This window comes from Apteryx mantelli, chromosome 2 (assembly GCF_036417845.1).
Source record: "Apteryx mantelli isolate bAptMan1 chromosome 2, bAptMan1.hap1, whole genome shotgun sequence".
Classification (NCBI taxonomy): Eukaryota; Metazoa; Chordata; class Aves; order Apterygiformes; family Apterygidae; genus Apteryx; species Apteryx mantelli.
Window position 1 is genome coordinate 114,089,840 of NC_089979.1, and position 21,534 is coordinate 114,111,373.

Genomic DNA, 21,534 nt, shown 5'->3' on the forward strand with positions numbered 1-21,534 from the left:
TTTCACTAAGCCCAGTGAAAAGCTGTGAAAATTGCAAATTTGATTTTAACTGAATAGTTTTGCCATTTTAATGATGATCTGACATACAATTCTTACCTGCATTTATGGACATATCTATGAGGGAAGGAAGAGCCATACTTATGGCCAGCAGAGCATTAGTTGGTACATAGCAGCTTTGTAGTGTCTTATGGAAAAGAGAATTTTACAACATGTTCCTGGTTCTCAAATGGAGGAGAATTCTAGTTTGTACAAGCCATGAGTTCCAGGAAACACTGACGTTTACAACCCTAAAACTAAGTTTTTGTATAGAGGTCCTAGCAAAAATATTCAAGACCTTTCCTTTCTATGAAAGTGCAATATACTGCATACATAATTCCACACCTGTAAACCACACAGTATACATGCCATGCACTTATCCATACCAGTTTGTATGAGAAGCAGCAAACAAAAACTAATATAAAGAGCTATGAATATGTATCTTTTGTTCTGACCACAAGAAAAGGACACACTGCAAGCAAGAAATACCTGTACTGCATGTTGTAGAACAAAATTTACTGGTAACTTTTATGCCTGATCATTACAAAAAAAGTCTCCCTCCAACATGAAAGTGCCCATTTCAGCACCATGCTTGTTAAAGAACTCAATAGCTATTGTTCCTTTTAGGGAGCTGAGTTATCTAGTAAGCTTGCTTTTTAAACTAGGTTTTCTTTCAGAAGTGTGATTTTCTGCAATAATTTAGTTGTTTCAGAAAGAAGAGAAGGTACTTAGCTAAAAAGACTTCCAAGAAAGGAGGAGTTGCATAAATATTTAGCATATTCAGAAACAACTAGTTGCTTCCTATCATATTCAAATGCTAGGAAGAAGAGAGTTTAAAAATTCTTAAAGTGAAATAAAAATACTGCATAATATAGTCCTGTATAATGGCATGTGCTCTCTCAAATTTAAAGCATTTTAAGTAACCCAGAAGGCCTTCCACAAATTTTCATTGCAAGGTTTTTTTTGTGTAGTTCACATGGTTTTCACATACGTATTTTCTTAATATTTCCCTTCCATAGTTTAAAGCTTTCCAATAGGTTTGTAGCAGGCATCAGGCTGCCACATGCGAAGGTCAACAAGAACTTGGTTGAGTTTTTGCATCCAGAGGTTACGCTCTTCTTTAGTATCAGCGGACAGCCAGTTCCTAAAAAGCAAAGAGCCCCATGAATTTAATACTTGTCTTTTTCCACCTCTACTTAGTTATCCAGAAAACGGCCAAGTTGATCTTCAATGGAAGCCCAAGTCAGCGGTGGTGGTGGGAAACAAAATCAAAATTTACATAGTTCTGTAAAAGATTACCAAGCTGCATGGCATTTTCACTTCTGAAAATAAAGTTTAGTTTTTTGTTCTCAGAAGCCTGAAAGGGGACAGTAGGGCGAAATAGGACTAGAAGCGAACAAAACAGTTTAAACATCATTCCAACATCTTAGCACTTAAATGAGCTTTGCACTGGCATGTCAGAGTCATTAAGCTACAATGTTATTAAAGCTGTCACACAACAGTTAACTCTTCTGTGAGCGTTAAAACGCCACCTACGGCCATAACATACACAAACGTCATGATTTTTCACTTACTTCGTAACACAAAGCGTGTCTCTACACTGACTGACAAGAGTCTCTCTGTCATCTTCCCTCTGAGGACGGACAGTTATTAGCTCAAAAGTGTTGGGACGGGCACAGAACTCTCTGTTGGCTGGTTCAATCTGACGATTAGTACAGTTAGCCAAGTTCAGCCGGCCCAAAGGATGCTGAAAGTGAAGTTAATTCAGTCAACAATATTGCAGTCAAGACTAATTCTGCACAACGTATGCTTTCACAATTCTACTATATCAAGAAAATCAAAAAAAAAAAAAAATCCAATTACTCTATATGTAAGAGACATTCCACTTCTCACATTCAAAAGAACCATGGCTGAAGAGGATATTGCAGACAATGGAATATGCCCTGCTCTGCCACCCACAATATAGCTCACAAATCCATCCCTTACCACAGAATTATGCTCTGAAAAAAAAAAAAATATATATATATATATATATACACACACACCCCACCTTTTCTTTGTTTTAAAGAAAAAAAGGGGGGCTTCACTTTTAAACTCTCAAATCCAAGAGGTTTCAAAATGATAGAGCATATCCTGTCAAAACCTACAGAAATCAAACCTTTCAGGGATGCTTGCATCATTCTTGTCAAAGTGTATAAGAATATGGGTACATCTTTAAGCATGCAGCTAAAGGTACCCAAGTTCAGAGTCCAGCTGCTCTGGCTCCCTCTATAGTCAACAGCTAGACTCCTTCACAGAGCATTTCAAATTTTAAGGCAGCTGTCTTTCCACCATCTAAGGAGCCTCAGCTGTATGCCTAAAGTTAGTTACAGACTAACTCTGATTCATCACACCTACAGAATGCCTCATCAGGAAAACATCACAAGCAGCTCTTGGCTTGGAAAAGAGCTTACTATTTATTGTGCATGTTCTCTATACTATTCCACAGAGAGTTAATATAACTTAGGTTACAGGAAAAAGGAGAACTCTGTTTCAAGGAACATTAGATTAATCAAGAATATGGTTGCAAGCTGGCCTATTGGTACAATCATGCAAAATCTTTATTAAAATAATTTCATGATTTAAAGCAATCAATGCCCAACACTGATAGTTTTGGGCTACATCTATCTTTGCAAGGTAGAATGGTCATGGTAGGGGGAGGGAGAGGCATTTCATAAGGATAGAATTTAACCTTGAAGAGCATATATCAAAAAAATATAGCTGACCTTTTCTCAGTTAGAAAGATAGTGATAAAAGTCTGGAAGATTTTCAAGAACAAGAAACTGGGAAACAACCCAAAGCTGCTTTCTTATAGATAGAAACAGAATAGGAAGCTTTCTTGCCCAACTCAATTTCTTGCCTATCTTTAATTACAGAAGACAGATTTTTCCTCTCTTCTGACGGGGAGAGAAAGTACATTGATGTATTTTGGCAATGTCAACGTTCAGCATATGGTCTTCCTCTGCTAGCAGGGAAGAAACTAGATTCAGGCACCTGGATTGGCATAGAAGACCCAGAAGGACCAGAGTTTGCCACAGAGTTTCAGGGGGGAAAGGGGGGGGGAAGGGGGGGGAAGGGGGGGGAAGGAAAAAAGAAAAAAAAAGAAAAAAAATGTTCTGCCAACAAACAAGCAAGCCTTTAATGGTAAATTGCTTAAGTGAGTCAGAAAAAACTCTCCTGAAAGCAGTTCTTAAAAGCAGCTGGAAATATTTTAGTATAAATTGCAGGAATGCACTATGGAAACAAGAAGGTTCACAGTAGTGACAGATGAACCTCTCTGATTTGATTCATTAGCCAGAGGATAACTTAGGTTTTCTGCAAGAACTATTTAAAAGCACCAGTTTCAGCCATACTGGGGAGCTGTAAGAAAACAGTGAATGCAAATATGCTAGGCTTTAAGCACAGCTATGCTTCTACAATAGAGAAGAATTGCCCACTCTAACTCTTTATTAGAAGCGTTAAAGTCATTGCTTTGTCTAAAACCTAAGGGAACTGGATATAGCGTGCTTATTACAGAAGTCTGGATCAATTTAAGTTAAATAAACACTAAATCATTCATTTGACAAGTGTAATGGAAAGCCTTAAGACTAAAGGGAATATTAAACAAGGATCTTTCTCCACTTTTGCTCTCCCTCATCAGATAAAGTGGTTGGTTTCTGAATTTGCCTTGATTTAGGTCACATTTAGGAATACAAGTCTCTCCCATTTCCCAAAGAATCTTTAGGAGCTTGAATCTCATGCTTTGAATACACTTACCTGTTTTATTCCAAAGTGTCACCATCATTGAAAACAAATGGCTAGTTATATAAAGTACTACAGAACTTCCCGCACCCTTAAAATAGGGGCACACATGGACACACACCCTGTTTAATCATAAGCTTTATAAACAATACTACCTTTCGTTTTTCATCATCTGGGTATGTCCAGTAAGATATACAGTTTCCAGAGAGTACACACCAGCGCCTATGCCATGCTCCAAATCCACTAACATCTTCAAACATAGTCTAAAAAGATAGAATGAAGTAACTTTATACATACTTTGAGTCTGGTTTGTACTAAATTTTTTTCTACCAAGATGGTTCTGCTAGTATAATCCTTAGTGTGAATAAACTTAGAGTAGGAAAAAATATATACTGGGGTAGACTTCTGTTAATATAGTATATTTATTTTCCAGATAGCTTAGCCTTATGCTCAAAATGCACCTATCACTGCCATTTCAAATGAAGAGATTTTAATATTGACAGTGGTGGGTACTCCCATTATTATAAGATAATAGGGGGTTACTTCTAACAGATATTTGCTGAATAAGTTAACAAAACATTTATTATTACAAAAACATGAGTCATCATGATTAGATATTTAAGTCTTCTTTGACTTGCAAGTCAGGATTGCAAATGCAGTATTTTTGGCTATTCTGCAAGCCACACTCAGGAGTCCAATAAATTTAAAAAAAAGTAGAAGTTGATTTTTAATGTTTATGTTGGCAGTTTATTTTAATGGATGCAGGATTAGGTGATTTCAAGGGCCGTTTCTTTAATATTGGAATGGAAAGTTCAGGATCTATCTACTATCCCTGATCCCTCTTGAACCTGTATAGAACGTTTTCTTCTAATTAATTTTTGTGTACTGCATTTTTCACTCTTTGCTGTTCAGATCACACATTTTAATAGTGTGGAGAGTTTCCAACCCCTCAACTCAAAAAAAAAGGGGGGGGGGGGAAGCATGTACACCATTCTTCATTTTACATCTCCTGTGCAATATGTAAAACCTGAAGACTAACTAAACATGGGAGAGTAAATACTATAAGCATGTAAAATGTTTGCATCTAATGAAGTAAGTTCGATTTTGTTTAAATAAAAGGTAAGAAGACAGCAAGAATTGCTGGAGAGGAAAAAATTCTAAAAGAAATACCAGTTTATGACTACCCCAGAGTAACAGCAAATGCTATTGTTTTGCCGGTCTTTTCATGGTGTATTTACTGCCATCTGCTGGATACAAGCTCAACAGCTCCATCTATTAGGCCCAAGTATCAGCTGTAATCACATTTTAATTTAAGACCAGCTTTAGAGAGCACAACTTAAAAAAATTTTCTCAAAAAGAAGTGAAGCTTGTAAGTCAGAGTCCACAAAGTGGAAAAAAACTTTTGCTATAGAGAATTTCTTTTTACTCAGCCAAAAGTCATCCAGGATGTCTAGTAAATACTTCTGGCAATAAAATTAGAATCTCATCTCATGTCACAGACTATATGAAACAACTACTAACTGAAGGTCAAAATAACAAATGAATAGCATTTAAAAGAATAATACATACAAACTCTCAAGTTTTAGTCAAAGGCAACAGTTCTAAAGGCAATTTTAAATTAAACTGGTTTAGAAGATAAACTAAGAAAGTTCGGGGGTTTGGTTTGGGGATGGGAGGGGGGAGAGAAATCAAACCCATTTAATAAAACTTCACTATCATTACAAATACATAGGTGAAATAAAAAAAAGTGATCACACTTAGTAAGCCCACTTATTTCTAAGGACAGACATTAAAGTGAATATCTTACCAAGAACCCTTTCTCCTCCACAGAAGAGTCCACTTGACATTTTAACTTTAGATATATATGACCTTCCAAAGGAGAGAGAAAGGGAACCTGCAAAAAGTAAAACAATAGCCACTTAATTTTGGCACCTCTTCATATCTATACTACCAGTTCAAGCAAGCCACCTGCTCCAAGATGTTAGCAATGTGTTGTTCTTCAGATCTCCAGCCAGAAAGAAGTGGTCAGTCTCAAGCAAGAGAGCAATTTAAGAGCTTTTCAAGACTTACTTGCTCATTAGTTTGATCAGGACAGAGGCACAAACATGCTTCTATCTAGAAAAAACAGGCTTTCCAAGTATGGTTAGAAAGAACACAAGGCAGCAGTCCACATCCTTCAAGCTTCTGCCTCCATTTGACATTAAGCTGTTTGGAAAACAAAGTGGGCTTACATAGGATTGGTACCTGGATGCCATAAGCATTTTTGGCACATATTGATGTAGCAGTGCCTACCCAGATAAATATTTCTTCAGAAAAGCCTAGAAGGGGAAAAGCAATGCAAGTAGTTCTCTTCTACTAGCACATAAGGTGCTGAAGACCTGCACTAAGTCATTTCTACCAAAAGAGATTCCAAGCCTTACGTTCCACAACTGAGGAAAAAGCAGCCTAACTACTGTACCAGAGGTTGGTTAGTCTTGGTTCAGTATTCAAGAGGTTTGAGGAAAAGCATGCAACAAAAACTGCCTTTGGATTTCTTCCCAACCCCTCCATACATTAACACCCCATTCCACTGAGTGCTCCCACCACTACTGTCAAATCACATTCGCTCCCTCCATTTTCTACAGGAAAACCAGAACACAAATTGCTAATTCAGAAAACAAATAATCACTTGCAGGGCATTCTAACATAGCCTATATTGTGGCTAATCTGAATAAGCAGTACTGTAAAAATCTTGTTTAAAAAAATAAAAATAAAAAAAAACCAGAAACATAGGTGCTTTGTCATATTAGATAAATCAAAAGTTGATCATGCTGCTTAAATACACAGAGATAATCCATTTTCCAAGGAATAGGCTTGTGCACATGATAATAAAGTGGCATTCAGAGCCATGGAATCAATGTCCACCAAACAGAAATAAGTTTTGCCAGTAGTTAAGAGCAACAAGAGTAACCCTCAACAGTTAAAGGTGTACATATCTGTAGGCCTCAGGAACCCTGCAGAACACTGAAGCATCTTGCAGTTAGAAACCGATCACCTTTGAATTGCCGGCATACTGCAGCTTTGGCCCAGACACAATATGCATCTGCATGAGCAAATGATCAAATCACTTGCACGTATTAGAACTACTCAACTAAGAGCATGCATGGCTTGCTCATGTACTTGGCACCATAGATGAGAACAGCCAAATTCTAAGCACCAGGTTAGGGTCTGCATGACCATAAAAAAACAACAACAACAAAAAAAACCTGCATAGTATAAAACTGCATTAGTCCTGGATTTTTTTTAAATCAGTAAGGAAGTTAGAGCTCTACATGCCACATCAGAAAATGTTGGCTTAGATTTTACTGCAGTTTGGGTGGATATATTTTCCAAATAAGGAAAACAAACTCATGGAAGTTTGGCCAAATTCCCACTTAAAGTTTGCATTTTTGAATCCCTTTCTAACTTAGGTCAGGACAGAAGCATCTTATTCGTGGACTGTGCAAAGTTAACCAGTAAAAAGCTGTGCGACAGTAAAGGATAAAGCTGTCTAACAAAATCAATGTATCAATTATTCAGAGCCTCCAGTACCATTACTAGTTATTAAAACGGGTCTCAGAACATCTTACTGTATACATAAAGAGAGCATATTACATCCTAGTTAGCAGTATATCCATTTCAAGGCAAACTAGGCAGGAGGGGAAGAAAGTATTTTGCTGACTAAACAGCTAAATGAAGAGAAAAAACTCAATCCCATGACTAGGCTAGCTTGCATTCTGGTGTGATCATTGAGATACCTACCATAAGAATAAATTGGCTTACTGTCACAAAAAATTATCTAGAGACTCAAGATGACCCTCAAGAATTTCATAAGAAGTGGTTTCTTAGGAGAGACAGGGAAATGTTTTATGAAAGACAGTTTAAGAACATTGTCAGCTACTGAGACATCTGAAGTTGGACTACCAATAGGGGATATCAGGCATTAAAGTTATCACCTGTTTAACTTTGAGAAAAACATATGTAAAATTTGCTAAAAACTGTCTTGAGGAATATCTAAGGAGAGTTAACTATTGATTAAATAAAACCATATTTTCAAAGACTAACGACAAGTTATTTCTTGCTAGCATAACATTTTGATTAGTATGGCCTTTCATTTTTTTAGGAATATTTAAATTGTTATTAATTTTATATTTGTGTATAAGAACCTCAAATTTATGGCTTTTCAAAACTTTAGTTCTCTATGACTGTTTTTGGTTAACATCTGTAATCAAACAAGATCTTGACAGAATAAGAAACAAGAGATTTAGTTCTTTAGTGACTAATTTTCTTCAATGACAAAAAGTTGAATTCATCTAGTATTTAGCATGCTAATGGTTTTCCTCCAGTCCACTATTACACAAGTAGCTGATGCTACCTACTGTGGAGTTTGCCCAGAAGTTGGCCTAAATTTCCTGACTAGCAATCTTTAGAAGAGGCATCAATTTGTTTCGAAGAAAAGCATTCCTCTAGTGATCTAGGAAGACTGCAGATACATGCTAGTTAAAGAAAAGCCCTATCTGTCTTAAATAACTGAGTTCTAGCAGCAAGCTGGGCATTGCACAAGACCAGAAAAAGAACTCTACAAATCTTAAAGCCTTGTAACATCTTGTTATGTTTAGTTAGTATGTCTTTGCAAGAGTTTTCTTAGAAGAATTTTAAAAAGGCAAAAATTTAAAAGGGCAAACAAATATAAGCAACATGCACTAGGAAGCAGTTTCCAATTCTAAGTTATAAACTAAATCACCATAGTAACCTTGTCTTGGAACATATAGCCCAATAGTTCTCTTTCCTCCCCTTCATAATTTATCTAGGGGGAAAAAAGAAACATGCTCAATGTGATCAGTGCGAAGTTAAGTTTAAAATCTGGACACAAGTTATACATGAGTACATTTCAGTGCTTTCTACTCTTAATTTTAACACTGTAAAAGGGAGGAATGAAACTCATGCAAAACCACTGTGGTGGCAGTTTGATCCTCAGGAAGGAACGCATGGAGCAAGTTAAAAAGGTTCTGTTTGGTACAGCCAGGGGCCGAGGCAAAATTAAAGCAATGCAAAGGTCACAATTCTAAGAAAAGAAAAAAACCCACACCACACACTGACAAAAAGGGAATTCCTATTCAAAACTGTTGAAGTTATGCATCTGGAAGAAAAACTTCACCACACTAGGGTTTCCCTGGAACTCCATTTGAACATTGTGGTTGTACTATAGTCTAGTGCTATAGTTGTGCTCAGTCTAGTCTCCTATCTCAAAGAGTAAACTAAAAAGATTCAAACTTAAAATGATGAATATAAAGTAAAATCTGTTTCTCCATACCTCCCAGAACAAGAGGCTTCCAATAATCAAGCCATATGCAAATAAGTAAGACTTCTACAGGTGGTTCTCATTAAGAAATTTTATGCTAAAGAATCAATGTTGGTGCTCTTCGAGTTCATACAATCAGTAATAGCACTGCAATTCAACTGTTAATTCAGCAGACTGTTTCTAGTAAAGGACTCTGCTCCTATCTGCCAAAAGTGAAACTTCTGAAAAGCTAGATGGAATTTTTTAGACATTGTTTATTATCTTGTGTGCAAACACAACCAATTCTTATTATCTCATCTCTCATCAGAGGCTATAACTGCAATACTACACTTAGTAAGAGTTAATTAACCAAGAAAATTTATTCTTTCACTGCTGTTTGGACATATAAAGCTGTAGTTTAGTACTACTGTAATTTGTCAACTTTTGGATTAATTTAAGTTAGTTTAAGATAGCTGCTGGCATAAATATCTATTAAAACAGTTTTTAGGTATAAGTTGTTATGAGGTTAGAGTTTACAATCAATATAAGTATGCAATTTTTATAACTTGTAATGGTAAGAGCCAAAAAACATATTCTATTTAGACAAGTAACTGATGTTATACACTTGATAAGAGTTCTCTTTGAAAAAAACATTAAGATAGTCTGCTTCCACAAATTTAATTGGGATATGAAAGAAAATTCATACTCCTACATTCATGTGGCAATTAAGTCAATTAAACACAGAAAACTTCAAATACTTCATTATCATTAATACACATTTTAGAAGCGCGGGATGTTAAGAACAACTTGCAATATGAAGACCATATACAGAGATGCTAACCACATACAGTTTTCTCTCAGCAAAAGCTCTCAGTAACCAAATGTCTTCTTAATATTTGCATAACTATACCTTACATTAAGCTAAGGAAAAGAAAGAACATCTGGCGTAATAACCTAAGTCTTCTTTTCTTTTGTATTTCAAATTTACATTTCAATCTCATGAAATTAAATTTGAGGAATAGCAACAAATATATATATACATATGTATGTATGTTTATAGTGGTTTCATTTTTAAGATAATAATTGTTTGGAAACAGTAAACCAACATTCATTTTTGTGGTACGCAATTATCTTCAGATCAGTAAGCAATAATTTTCTTTACCTTGTCCAATGCAAATTTGGTATTTCCTACTGAAGACAGAGATAGCTTGTGGGATCCAACAAGGATGAAATTAGTAGCGCGCACAGCGTTAGGGCCGCCTGGACTGGCCATGGCTATGGAGAAAGAAGTTCAAGACAGGTCTTAACACAACACACAATTAAGGTGCTGCGAGGCTTAGATAGGCTGCATTTGTACTACTGTAGAGGTGCCCTACTCGGCACTCCAGAAGCAACCTTTGCAGCACACCCAGATCCTGTCTGAATGTGCTGCCAAGATATTCACCATTCCTCCTCAATATATCCCTTCTCTTGGGAAGTAGTTCTGAAACATGCCCAAGTGTGGAGGGGACAACACATTAAGAGGTCTCAGGGGGACAGAGAGCTCTGTAGGGCACACCACAAAGCACATATGCCCTGCAGTTGGATCTTAAGGGGCAAGATATTTAAAAGCCAAATGCAAAACAGCAAAACACTTCTGCAAGGAAGAGACACACTGCAATCTTGCAGAACTTGTCTGTCTACACTCCTCTTTGCATTATAACATAGAAACAAGCACTCTGGCTGAGGCACAGGAATCAGTCCCAGTTGCAGCAGCATGGTAGACATCTCAGAGTTAGTTCATGAGCTCCTTATTGCTACCAACTTGTACTAAACTAGCTCAAGTATATCAAACCGCAGGCACACAAGAACATAAACCATTTCTACATAGTCAGAGAAACACTTGTATATAGATGCTGTTCCCCTTCTCCCTCAAGGGCCAGAAGAAACAGAAGTATGCTGATGAAAACACTACACAAAAGCAATATTTCAGAGTCTGTTCTTATTTCCAAGAATCTCAAGTTTGTTCTATATTACTTGGCCTGTTGACATCAGACTCTAGTTTAAATCTTTAAATACCTTTGTTTGAGTTCATCTTTTCAGGAAAGAGATGTAAACTACAGGCACTTGATACCAGAAGCAAATTTTGATTTTTTGAAGAGAGCTTCCACTAAACATAATGGTAAAACAGATATAAATACAGGGTGGGTTTCCAGGCTGGCAAACTGACATAACTCTGTGTTTATCACTACCAAATTATCAGCTGTTAGAAGTATTATTTAAATAGATATAGTGCTTTTGACAGCAAGTGCTAACATTCATCTTGGTATAGAATGTTTAATTTTGCTTACCTGGGGTAAGAAGGGTGCTTTTCTAGAAAGACAGAAAAATGAAAGATTAGTGGAAGAGAAGTTTCTGGCAATTTCTACAGAAGACTAAGGTTAGGTTAGAAGGAAACTAGATTTGAAATACTTAAGAAAAAAAAAAAAACTTAAAAAATCCAAGTAAACATGTAGTAACTACAAATTTCCAGCATTAGGTATTTAGAGCAGTTACTTATTTCTTAAGCTGGTGCTGAAGAGTTTGGCAGAAAGCTGGATACTTTATAGAGTTTCAAGTAAGGGATAAAGAGTCTACTACAGGTGCAACCTTATTTTGTGTGAGAACATGACCTGGAAACAGTCATATCCAGAGCTTGTTATAATGTTACCTTCATACTTACAGAGGTAATAGATGTTAATAATCTCTTTGGAGTAATAACCTACAAAAAGAATACAAGAAAATAAGTGAATCTGAATTTCATGCTATTGAAATTGTCCATTACATTAGAGTGTAAATTAGACAATGAACCTATTTAAGGCTTATCTAAATGAAATTTGAATGGCTACTAGTTCTTGTTATGAGTCAGATAGTCTTATTTTTTGAACCCATACTGAATGTAGCATGTCTCAGTGGAAGAAAAGCTACATATCAATATTTACTGAAAAAAAAGAAATCTAAGTTTAAGTATGCATTAGCTTGGGACAGACTGTGTGCATCTGAAGAGCAATCTCAGTATACTTTTTTGCTGTTCCTGTAACAAAGCTTCATAATTATGTTTGCTTATTAAAAGATTCAAGTTAAGGACACAAATACAGACATTTACCATATGGTAGTGTTGTACATTATGTATTGATATTTTTCAAGTGAACAAATCTCAGTATTAAGTGAGACTATATTACACATGAACTAGAGTTATGTACGTATCCATTCTTGAAGCTGAGACACAAATAAGTAACTTGTCAAAAAGCAGGTCCAGGATGCCACCAAAGCTATGTGGTAGAATATGTTAGCCATGTTAGTAACTTACCTAGAGCACCATAAAAACATTCAATATTAAGTGAAGATTCCTCTAAACTACAACACAGAGGAGAGACCCCGGACATCAAACTCATTTTATTGAGGGACAGAGGGAAGCATGCTTTCACTGCGCAATATAAAAGTAAAGATTTAAGAGTTATTTGCTATTTCTATTCTCGGAGTCAGAATTTACAAATTCATCCTAACTTCAAGACACTGAAGTTTTGTGTTTTTTACCGACAGATACCTTGACAAGGAGGAAAGCAGACCTAAAAATTGCTAACATTGTGTGCCCAACTATTGGAATGACAAGGAGAAGAAAGCCTCCAGAAAGCCACTGGCTTGCTTAGGGTTACAAAATCTTGATGAAGTAAACACATCTACAATTCACAGTCTATTTAAGCTGAAATACTTACTTTCAAGAAGTTTTTAAAACAACATTTGCTTTAACAATAAGCAACTACTGCTTTTACTTAACACCAGAAAGAAAAGTCTTGTAGTTGATCAACAGAACCTTTAAGGAAAACCCCCTCAAACCCCCCAGACTGCAGGGTAGGGTATATCAAATTGTATAGTTTAGGTAAAACAGAATAAGGACACTACAATCATTAATAAAGGCAACCACACGTGTTAAGTAAGAGTTTGTGAAGCACAGCATTTTGCAGAGTTAACAGAGCATTTTGCAGAACTAGTAAGACTCCTCTCCTTCCCTTCCCATATATTTCAGACTTGATTAAGTGAGGCAGGTCCAATCTACTAATAGCTGAAGGACTCCATAACCCATCTGTCATTGCAGATGTTCCAAGAAAGAACGAAGGGAGTAAAGGCGATCAACAGATTGACTAAGGCTATTAGTCAGTTCTCCCTGAACTCTGCAGTCTTCCTAGCATACCTTCTGCTGAAATAAGACATTATGATTTTCATGTTCTATTTACCTTAGATTTATTTGCCTTTTTTCTTTTATCAGTGCTTGTAACTTCTTTTCTCTGAACCTGTAAGGCAAAAGAATATTAATAAAGTACAATGCTTCATACTGCCTTATACATGCTCTTGACAGGGACTGATACATACCAAACTGTAAACTTCTATATTTATTTCAAAGTCATTGGACACATCATGCCTAAAGAGGGAGAGGGGAAAAAAAAAAAAAAGTTAAACATGGACTGAGGCAAGAAGTATTTTTCTTCCAAGTTGGTTGTTCCTTCTGCCCACCTTCTGCTCCCTAAAAATGGGCAAAACTCCCTAAAGTTCTCCAGGGAGCAGTTAGGAGCATCTAGGTTCTACTTAGGAGATAATTGGCCAAAGTGCTGACTCATAGCCAATCTCCTATTAGTAGGTCATAGTTTGTCCCTGCAGATCAGTAGGCTTGAGATTCCTTCGTTTCTACAATTGGACTCTCCAGTGCAGGCAGCATTACGCTGTGTTAAGACGCGAGTATATTACTATCTCAGGATACTTTCCAGAACTCAAAGAACAAAAAGGGGGTGGAGGGAAATGAAGAGATATGGTTCATCTACCATTTCTCGAAATGCACCCTTCAGTCCACTATTAGCACATACATTTCTAGAAGTAGAGATTGGTTTTGAGTAACTAGCTTTAAATGATAATTCCTAGAGTCAGACTTTAAAAAGAGGGTTTGCATATTTATTTTGGAAAGGGTTTTTTCTCCCTTTCTTTTAAAAAAAAGAAAAAAAAACAAAAACAAAAAAACAGCCATTTGAACTCACAAGATCTCTTTAGCTAACATTGAGAGCTACCAGTTGAGGTTTTAGTTTTTCAGACACCAAAACCAAATAGCTATATAAAGTGTTAGTCATGGCAAAACAGAAAAACACCATCTCAGGGAGAGCAATCCATCTGTCATTGCAGGTGTTCCAGAAGAGAACAAAAGGAGAAAAGCAAGTGACAGATTAGCTGATGGATGGTGGAATCAATTTAGATTGCTCTTCTGAGAGAAGTGCAGCTATTTCTTGAGGCAAGAAATACCTATACCACAAAACCTCACAATATTTGTATAAGAATGTCATATTTTGCAAACAAGATTTTAAGCAGTATTTTTATGTATGCTTCACCAGAGTCAAAGATGGAACTGGTTCCAAAACAGCTTCTTTATACTTACATAGTAAATGTTGTAGTAAAAGTAAGAGCATCTCCATTCAGGGAGCTGGCAGTGCTTGCTAAGGGAGTTGCAACCATGTTTTCTGCTCCAGATTTCAATATTATTACATAGTAGTAATTTGCTGCTTCTGTAAATACATGTGAGATGGTTTTGTTCACAAGAGGTGCCCCAGTATCTAATAGTCCTCAAATATTGCATTTTCATTAAACAGAAGATGTTTCATCCCACTTACACACTTGGGTTACATTAAAGAATTGATTATAAACTTACCCTCAAATAAATTAACTATTTTTCCTATTATGCCCACTAGGAAAACTGTGTCCACAGTATTCACAGCAACTACATTAGTGCCTAGGGCACCTCAGGCCAGACTTATACTACCCAGTACGTGAGAGGAAAGAGGAAAGCTTTCAGTCAGATTCAGCAGTTAATCATAGTTGCTTAGGACTCTGCTGTTATCCTCTAGACCTGTCTGCTTTACTATGCATTAGCTTTCTCTGCTGTCTATTCTCATCCTTTTTTCAATTCTTATGAAGGAACTGGTATCCAGGCAACTCATTTCCCTAACTTTTCACATAAAGGAAAAAGAAAGAACCACAAGAGCACATCTCAGCAGTCAGGATACAATCTGGAGTCTGGCTGCAGAAAACTGATGAATGGTAGAGCAAGAGTGTTGCATAATGTCATATCATGTTAAAAACAAAACCAAAACAGTTTGATTGCTCTGTTGCATAGGACAGGTCAAAGCTTTCAGAACAATTGTTGTAGACTCCAGTGAGCATTGATTTGTACCCTTCGTATTTGACGTTCTCTTCACAAGAGGTGAAAATAGAACACATTCTGGTGTGCAGAACATAGCAAGTGCTGCATTTCTGGAGCACGCAGTTTTGACAAATAGTTCATAGTTTGTTTAGACAATTCAGTTGCCAGAATTTTGAGAGAAACTAAGCTTAGATTTTTTGTAACCATTAAGGAGACTTTCCTATAAAGTAGAGAAGAATTGCATAACATGTCTCACACAACAAGAACTGTACCATGTCAGGTTAAACACATCACATTTACACCCATATTCTTGTCTGTGATCTTATTTAAAGACAAAAACCGCATTTTATGCTTCATACAACAGTTAAAACAAAAAGATACATATGAACTGGTTAGTAGAACTTTTACAGCCAACACTAAACAAGACTTTGTCCAATGACTCTTGTCCTCAAATTTTAGTGAGGCAAGAAGCAGGAACCTGTTACAAGTATCCAGCTACAATAAATTTCTGTGGTATTCTATAGAATAGCACCGGTTATCATGGGTTACCAGATTGTAATCTTTAAACAACCACATGGCACAGAAGTTTGCTATGTTCCAGGATACCTCTCAGGGCCTACAGAAAGGTATTGCCAGACATTTTTCTGGCAAGATTTAGATTTACCTAGCCCAGAACAAAAGAAACAATAAATCCACATTTTAACACTTTAATGACTTAAATACGTTAAGAAATAGAAAACAAGTATTCGTAAATGAAGTATTCAGGGATGTTAAGAGACAGACTAAAAATAGAGACTTAACACGTGTTTCACAAAACGACAGAGGTCAGAACTCACATATTGATATCTACCAATAGACTTGCATCAATCAAGAAAATTTCAGAGCAGTAAGAGAGAAAGACTTAAGATATAAAATTCTACTTCATCCCCCACAGATTAGAGAACCACAGAAAGATCTTTTTAAGACCAGGCTGAGAAATCTGCAATAAATTTCTTGAACCTCACAAGCCAGAAAAGGATGACACTAACAAGACCAGGAAAATACTGGTAACTTAACCAAAAAGCAGACCCAGTGAATGCAGTTCAATGTTGTTACTAAGCTTCCATCACCTTCTTTCTGGAGAAACACCAACCAGAAGACAAATCAGGGAGAATAAACTAGAAATGTGTGCATGTTTTTTTTTTGGGGGGGGGGGGGGGGCGCGCGGGGGGAGAAAAGTGGGGAGGAGTATACCTTTCAGTTGTTAGTTTTACCTGGTTTCTGAACTGTACCACACACAAAGTCTGCTTTTAGAGGTAGACGCATTTCCGAAATGGTAACAGATCCCTTGGATGGGGCAAATTCAGAAGACAGAGAAGCAGCTTTATTTCTTCTACCCTGAGGTCCCTCAGTCTTCACTTTATTTAATTCTTCCAGTAAAGCAGCTCTCTTTTCAGCTGTACAGAGAACATAAGCAAGTATGGTTGCGAAGAAGTATTACTGAACATAAGCTGTTTTACGTAAGTATATAACTACTTATACATAAAGTATATAAAATGCAGCAGAGGTGTCAATCATCTTCCAGAACATTGGAGGCAAGAAACAGACCGAAAATAAGATCATCTTGCCTATTGGAGAAGTTGGGACAAAACAGATATTTTCCTGTTACTGTTTTTCAGAGAAAAAACTACAAATAAGCAGGTACAAAGTACCATAATAAATAGATTGCCTGAACTCAATTCTTCCCAAAGTGTTCACAATGTGAAGAGTTGGGCCGAGTCTAAAAACCTACTTGCAAGGAGAAGAAGTCTCTCTGCTTCTGCTTCTTCTTGCGACCCTTTTCCATGTTCTTCATCAAAACAGCAGTTCAGTGCCTGGCTGGCTTGATGAATTACTGTTTGCTGCATGTTGATCTCATTATTCAGTTCCTAGAGTAAGGCAGTAGTAGAAATAATTAGCAAAATTACATGAGTGTTTTTCTATTGAGTCCAAAAAAAGGACTAGGAATGCCTTGAGATTAGCATCTTTGGCTATGCTTCAGTAAATTAGATTGTTTAGACAGCTAGTAAGCTAGAAAGCCTTGCAATTTAGTTTTACTTCTACAAAAGAACACTGTGCATTCTTTTTTCCTATCTTAGAAGTAATTTAGATAGAGCAGGGAGTGAACAACTAAGTGTTTGGATGTTTCATATCCAGTCAGAGCACTAGTGTCCCCTTCACCAATAGTTATAGAAGAAGCAGTTAACCAGAAAAAAGGAAAGTGATGTAAGTGAATGAGGCACCAGCGAAGATCAGAATATTGCTTACTAAAAGGATGTAGTAGTGAAACCTGCATAATGTAATGTCAGCAACAAAATATAGATTCCCCATCCCCTTTTCAAAACAATGCCTTGCTCTCCTATTAAAGGATGCATTAGCTACTTGAATTCTGCAGTTATCACTCAGTGTTCATTATATATTTATGCTAGACAACCTAATTTTGCCACTCTAAGTATATGTGCATGTCCTAGGCAGGGAAATAATAAAACAGAAAAGGATTAGAAAATACTAGATACCTGCATTTTCTTTTTAATATTGACTTGATCAGATGGGCCATTCTTTTTCTTTTCTAGTTTGGAAGCAACATCTTCTTTGCGAACAATGATTTGCTTTATTGAAGGACGATCTGTTTCTTTAACCCTCTGAGATCTATATGCATCAACACTTTTAAAACAGGAAACTCTTAAATACGTTTCACAGGTGTCAAGCTTTATATATAATATTCATATCTAAATGTTAAGTTATACATATGAAAAAATATCTAACTTATTTAGCAAATAAATTTAAAATTTATGCATGTGTATATGTGTGTATGTATATATAAAACTGAGGTATTGATTTTTTCCAACTTGCCTGGAGGACTTTTCAAAGAAAGTACTCTATAGACTCATTTTAAGTGGAAGCAACATAAAAACTATGCAGAGAGGCAACCTTTGATAAAGGCTGAGATCTTGAAGAAAGCTTGTTCTGTAGTTTAAGCAATATACTTCAGTGAAAGAGTCCTTATACTTGTATAACAAACATGTTCTCCCCTTCTATCCTTTATCCTACCACCTCAAGCATTTTCTCTTTCAAGATGACCACTTTCTAAAAATCATGAAAAACAATGCCTTCATTTGCTTACTTATACAATCAGATAACTTTTGGGATTTCATTACCTATATAGGAGGTTGAGATCTTCTGACACAGAACCAATACTATCTCCAGACTCTGCCCGAGGGACTTTAGTCCTTTGGAACTTTTCAGACTTTAGGCTTGCATCACTGACACTGCTGCCCTCACCAACTGACTTAGAAGGGGAAATAAACACCTAGGGAGAAGAAAAAGTTATTTTACAAAATCTTTCCAAACTGATCATGACCTGTTTCCTCTCACCTTTATTCTCTTTGTGATTATAGATAAATATTAGATTTGGAGGCTGCTTAATGCTATTTAAAGAATAGTTTACAAATATTAAGGACATGGAACAACTTAAAATTTATCATTTTTGCTTGTCTTGCTGCAGAGCATTTTGTTTTGTTGTTTTGGGGAGGGTGTTTGATTTGGTTTTTTTTTGTTTTGTTTTGTTTTCTAAAGGACACCAACAGATCCATAAACTCAGAGTTTTCACCCTTAGTCTCCAAACTGGTACCGTTTCGCAGTTATTTCTCTTAAAAGACTTGAACTAGTAACAATTTCATTGAATGCATGTATACACCTATGACCTTAGCAAAAGTTAAGCCACACTTCAGAAACTTTGCCTCACTATGTAACATTTCATTAGCAAAATGTCATTTGTAAATTACATACTTGCTCAGGTATTACAATACACTAAAATATCACTGTTCATAAGCAAATTGTTCATCTTTGTATGAAAAAGAAGCACTTTCCCACCTCCCAAGAACACTCACCTCTGGCCCAACAGATTCCACTAAAGGGGTTAACAGAGACATTGATGAAATATTTAGCGACTCCTCCTGCTCATTCTCATCACTTTCACCTTCCAGGCTCATGCTCATTTCTTTCTTTAGTTTTTCTATGTCCGGACCATCCTCTTGAAGAACTTCAAAAATTTCGTTTATCACTTTTGAACTATTCAGCTCATCATCCACGCTCATTTCAATTTCACATACTTCATCTGAAGGGTGATGTTTTAAAAGTATTAGTAGCACCAAGACTAAACTCTTCAGTCTCATTAAATAAACAAAGAGACAGTAATAGACAAGCTACCCATTTTTGCTTTTCAAGTAAGCTTGATTAAAAAAAAGCTGCTTTTGTTATAGCGAAGCACATAGAATCCTAAAACATACTAACACCCTTATTTTAATACAGTATTATTATCTATAATGCTTAATTGATGCAGAGACACTAAAAAATGCACTTGTCCAACATTTCAAGTCTGAAACTTAAATGCAAGTTCAGTAGTAGAACCATCACTTCCATCCCTTCCCAATAGTTTAATATCAGTGTTTTAATATTCCTTGAAGATTTCAATGCCAAGATAGAGGAGTTATGATAAAAAGTTTCCTGACTTGTTTTGTATAAATCTGATTACAAAAATAGACATGTAGATATTAACAGATATATGGTGAATTCATAATTTGAACTTGAAGGATATTAACATTCTGCTAGACAAGCGGGAACAGCAAGTTAAGCACATGTTAAAATACATCTAATCAATACAAACCATTCTGTTTCACATCAAGTTGTTCAAGTTTTGAGACAGACGTCACTTTTTTAGGGCTCGTCAGCATGATCTTCAAAGGACTGGGTTTATCAGTCTCTTCGTATTTAGGAGTGTCTAAGAAGTTCATTAAAAGCAAGTCAATGAAAATATTGTCTAGCCTTTGACTTTTTTTCTAAATTACTGATTTTTTAAATATAGCTGACTACTTACTTAAAACACTACTAAATTGAGTATTCACGTGAGCTTGAAATTAAAAAAATATATATTTTTAATTGTATTGATTGACAGCCTGTGCAGCTAGATTTCTTCCATCTCATAATCAGGAAATGGGTAGCATAAGAAACAATGCTGAAACCATGGTACAGTGCATTCCATTCAAGAGCAAAAGAACAAAACAAAACAACACAACACACACACACACACCTTCCCCCCACCACCAAAAACCAAGAGCAGCATATCATCCTGCTTTTCTAGAAGTACATTTGTCTGCCCATAATGTCTATGAGAAGCGTTAACCACGTTCACTCCTCTTTCCCAGAAGATAGGAGGCTCTTCCATTTACTGAACACCAGGAAGGATGTCAAACATCTCGGGATTCTTTTCCCCTCCTCTACTATGAGAAATAATGCTGTTATAAGGGGAGACTGGAAGGGAAAAAAATTTCTTCCCATTAGATCATTGTGGAAAATCGGATACAGAGACATTAATATTACAATATGGATAAAGTCTAAAATTGTCCATTCTCACTCACTCATACTCTGCACTTTTCATGTGGATATGAAACATAGATAGACCCTGACTAAGCAACCAAAAGGCCATCTGCCTTGCCAGTCTTTCAGATGGTGTAGAAGTGCAGAGTTGTTATCACATGGCAAGATTTAAAGACAGTCAGTCAAATAAGGGACAGACTGAGATCCAGTTTTGAACACATGCTACCAGCCTCCTTATCTGCTTTTTAATACAGAGGACAGTGCTTCAGTCCAGTATTAGCCACATGCTAACAGTGATGGTTCTCACCTGAAGATTCCACACTGGGAGACTTTGCTGGCTTATCATCTGCTAGTGCATTGTCTCCTGATTCAGAAGTGGTGGCATCTGAACTAGGAGGATGGTTTTGACTACTCTGAGACTGGCTTTCCTGCCAAAAATAAAAGCATAGTACATTCAGGAGATGAAGTTTAAAGTCAAAATTGCCTGAAGGAAACACATTTTAGCACGTGTTAGAAAAAGAGGTTGCATATCCGATATCAAGCAGGATCATATTCATTTATTTAAAAAAGTCAGCTGAAGTAATAAATAGATTTGTTGTGAAGGACCTTTTTTGTTTTTAAAGTTCAGAGTATTAAAAAAGGCATACCTAAAGCATCATCAAGAAGATTAGTCAGCTCAAAACAGTATCATTTGTTTCCTTAATTGATTCTTTGGGGGGGAGGGGAAGGAACACACCACACGCGCACGCGCGCGCACACACACACACACTACTTTAGTAATGATCATACAAACTACTTGGCAAGCAGTCTTGTAAAGCCCGGGTGT

The 21,534-nt window shown here is 36.4% G+C and overlaps 1 protein-coding gene across 4 annotated transcripts in view; it reads right to left on the reverse strand.

Annotated features, from left to right (window-relative positions):
• ANLN (anillin, actin binding protein) overlaps window positions 1-21,534 on the reverse strand; it is a 29,942-nt gene continuing 8,408 nt past the window's right edge. The window contains exons 8-25 of one of the 4 annotated variants that reach the window (XM_067291252.1): window positions 21,016-21,136; window positions 19,999-20,112; window positions 19,223-19,449; window positions 18,491-18,642; window positions 17,849-17,996; window positions 17,086-17,221; window positions 16,568-16,750; window positions 14,553-14,679; window positions 13,505-13,553; window positions 13,369-13,425; window positions 11,817-11,855; window positions 11,446-11,467; window positions 10,278-10,390; window positions 8,588-8,641; window positions 5,624-5,710; window positions 3,972-4,079; window positions 1,611-1,783; window positions 1-1,180 (exon numbers count right to left, since the gene is read on the reverse strand). In XM_067291252.1, the coding sequence (XP_067147353.1) occupies window positions 1,057-1,180; window positions 1,611-1,783; window positions 3,972-4,079; window positions 5,624-5,710; window positions 8,588-8,641; window positions 10,278-10,390; window positions 11,446-11,467; window positions 11,817-11,855; window positions 13,369-13,425; window positions 13,505-13,553; window positions 14,553-14,679; window positions 16,568-16,750; window positions 17,086-17,221; window positions 17,849-17,996; window positions 18,491-18,642; window positions 19,223-19,449; window positions 19,999-20,112; window positions 21,016-21,136 (2,034 nt within the window). In that variant the 3' untranslated portion in view covers window positions 1-1,056. Of the gene's footprint in view, window positions 1,181-1,610; window positions 1,784-3,971; window positions 4,080-5,623; window positions 5,711-8,578; window positions 8,642-10,277; window positions 10,391-11,445; window positions 11,468-11,816; window positions 11,856-13,368; window positions 13,426-13,504; window positions 13,554-14,552; window positions 14,680-16,567; window positions 16,751-17,085; window positions 17,222-17,848; window positions 17,997-18,490; window positions 18,643-19,222; window positions 19,450-19,998; window positions 20,113-21,015; window positions 21,137-21,534 lie in introns of all 4 variants that reach the window. The other 3 variants (XM_067291251.1, XM_067291253.1, XM_067291254.1) reach the window with 3 other exon arrangements.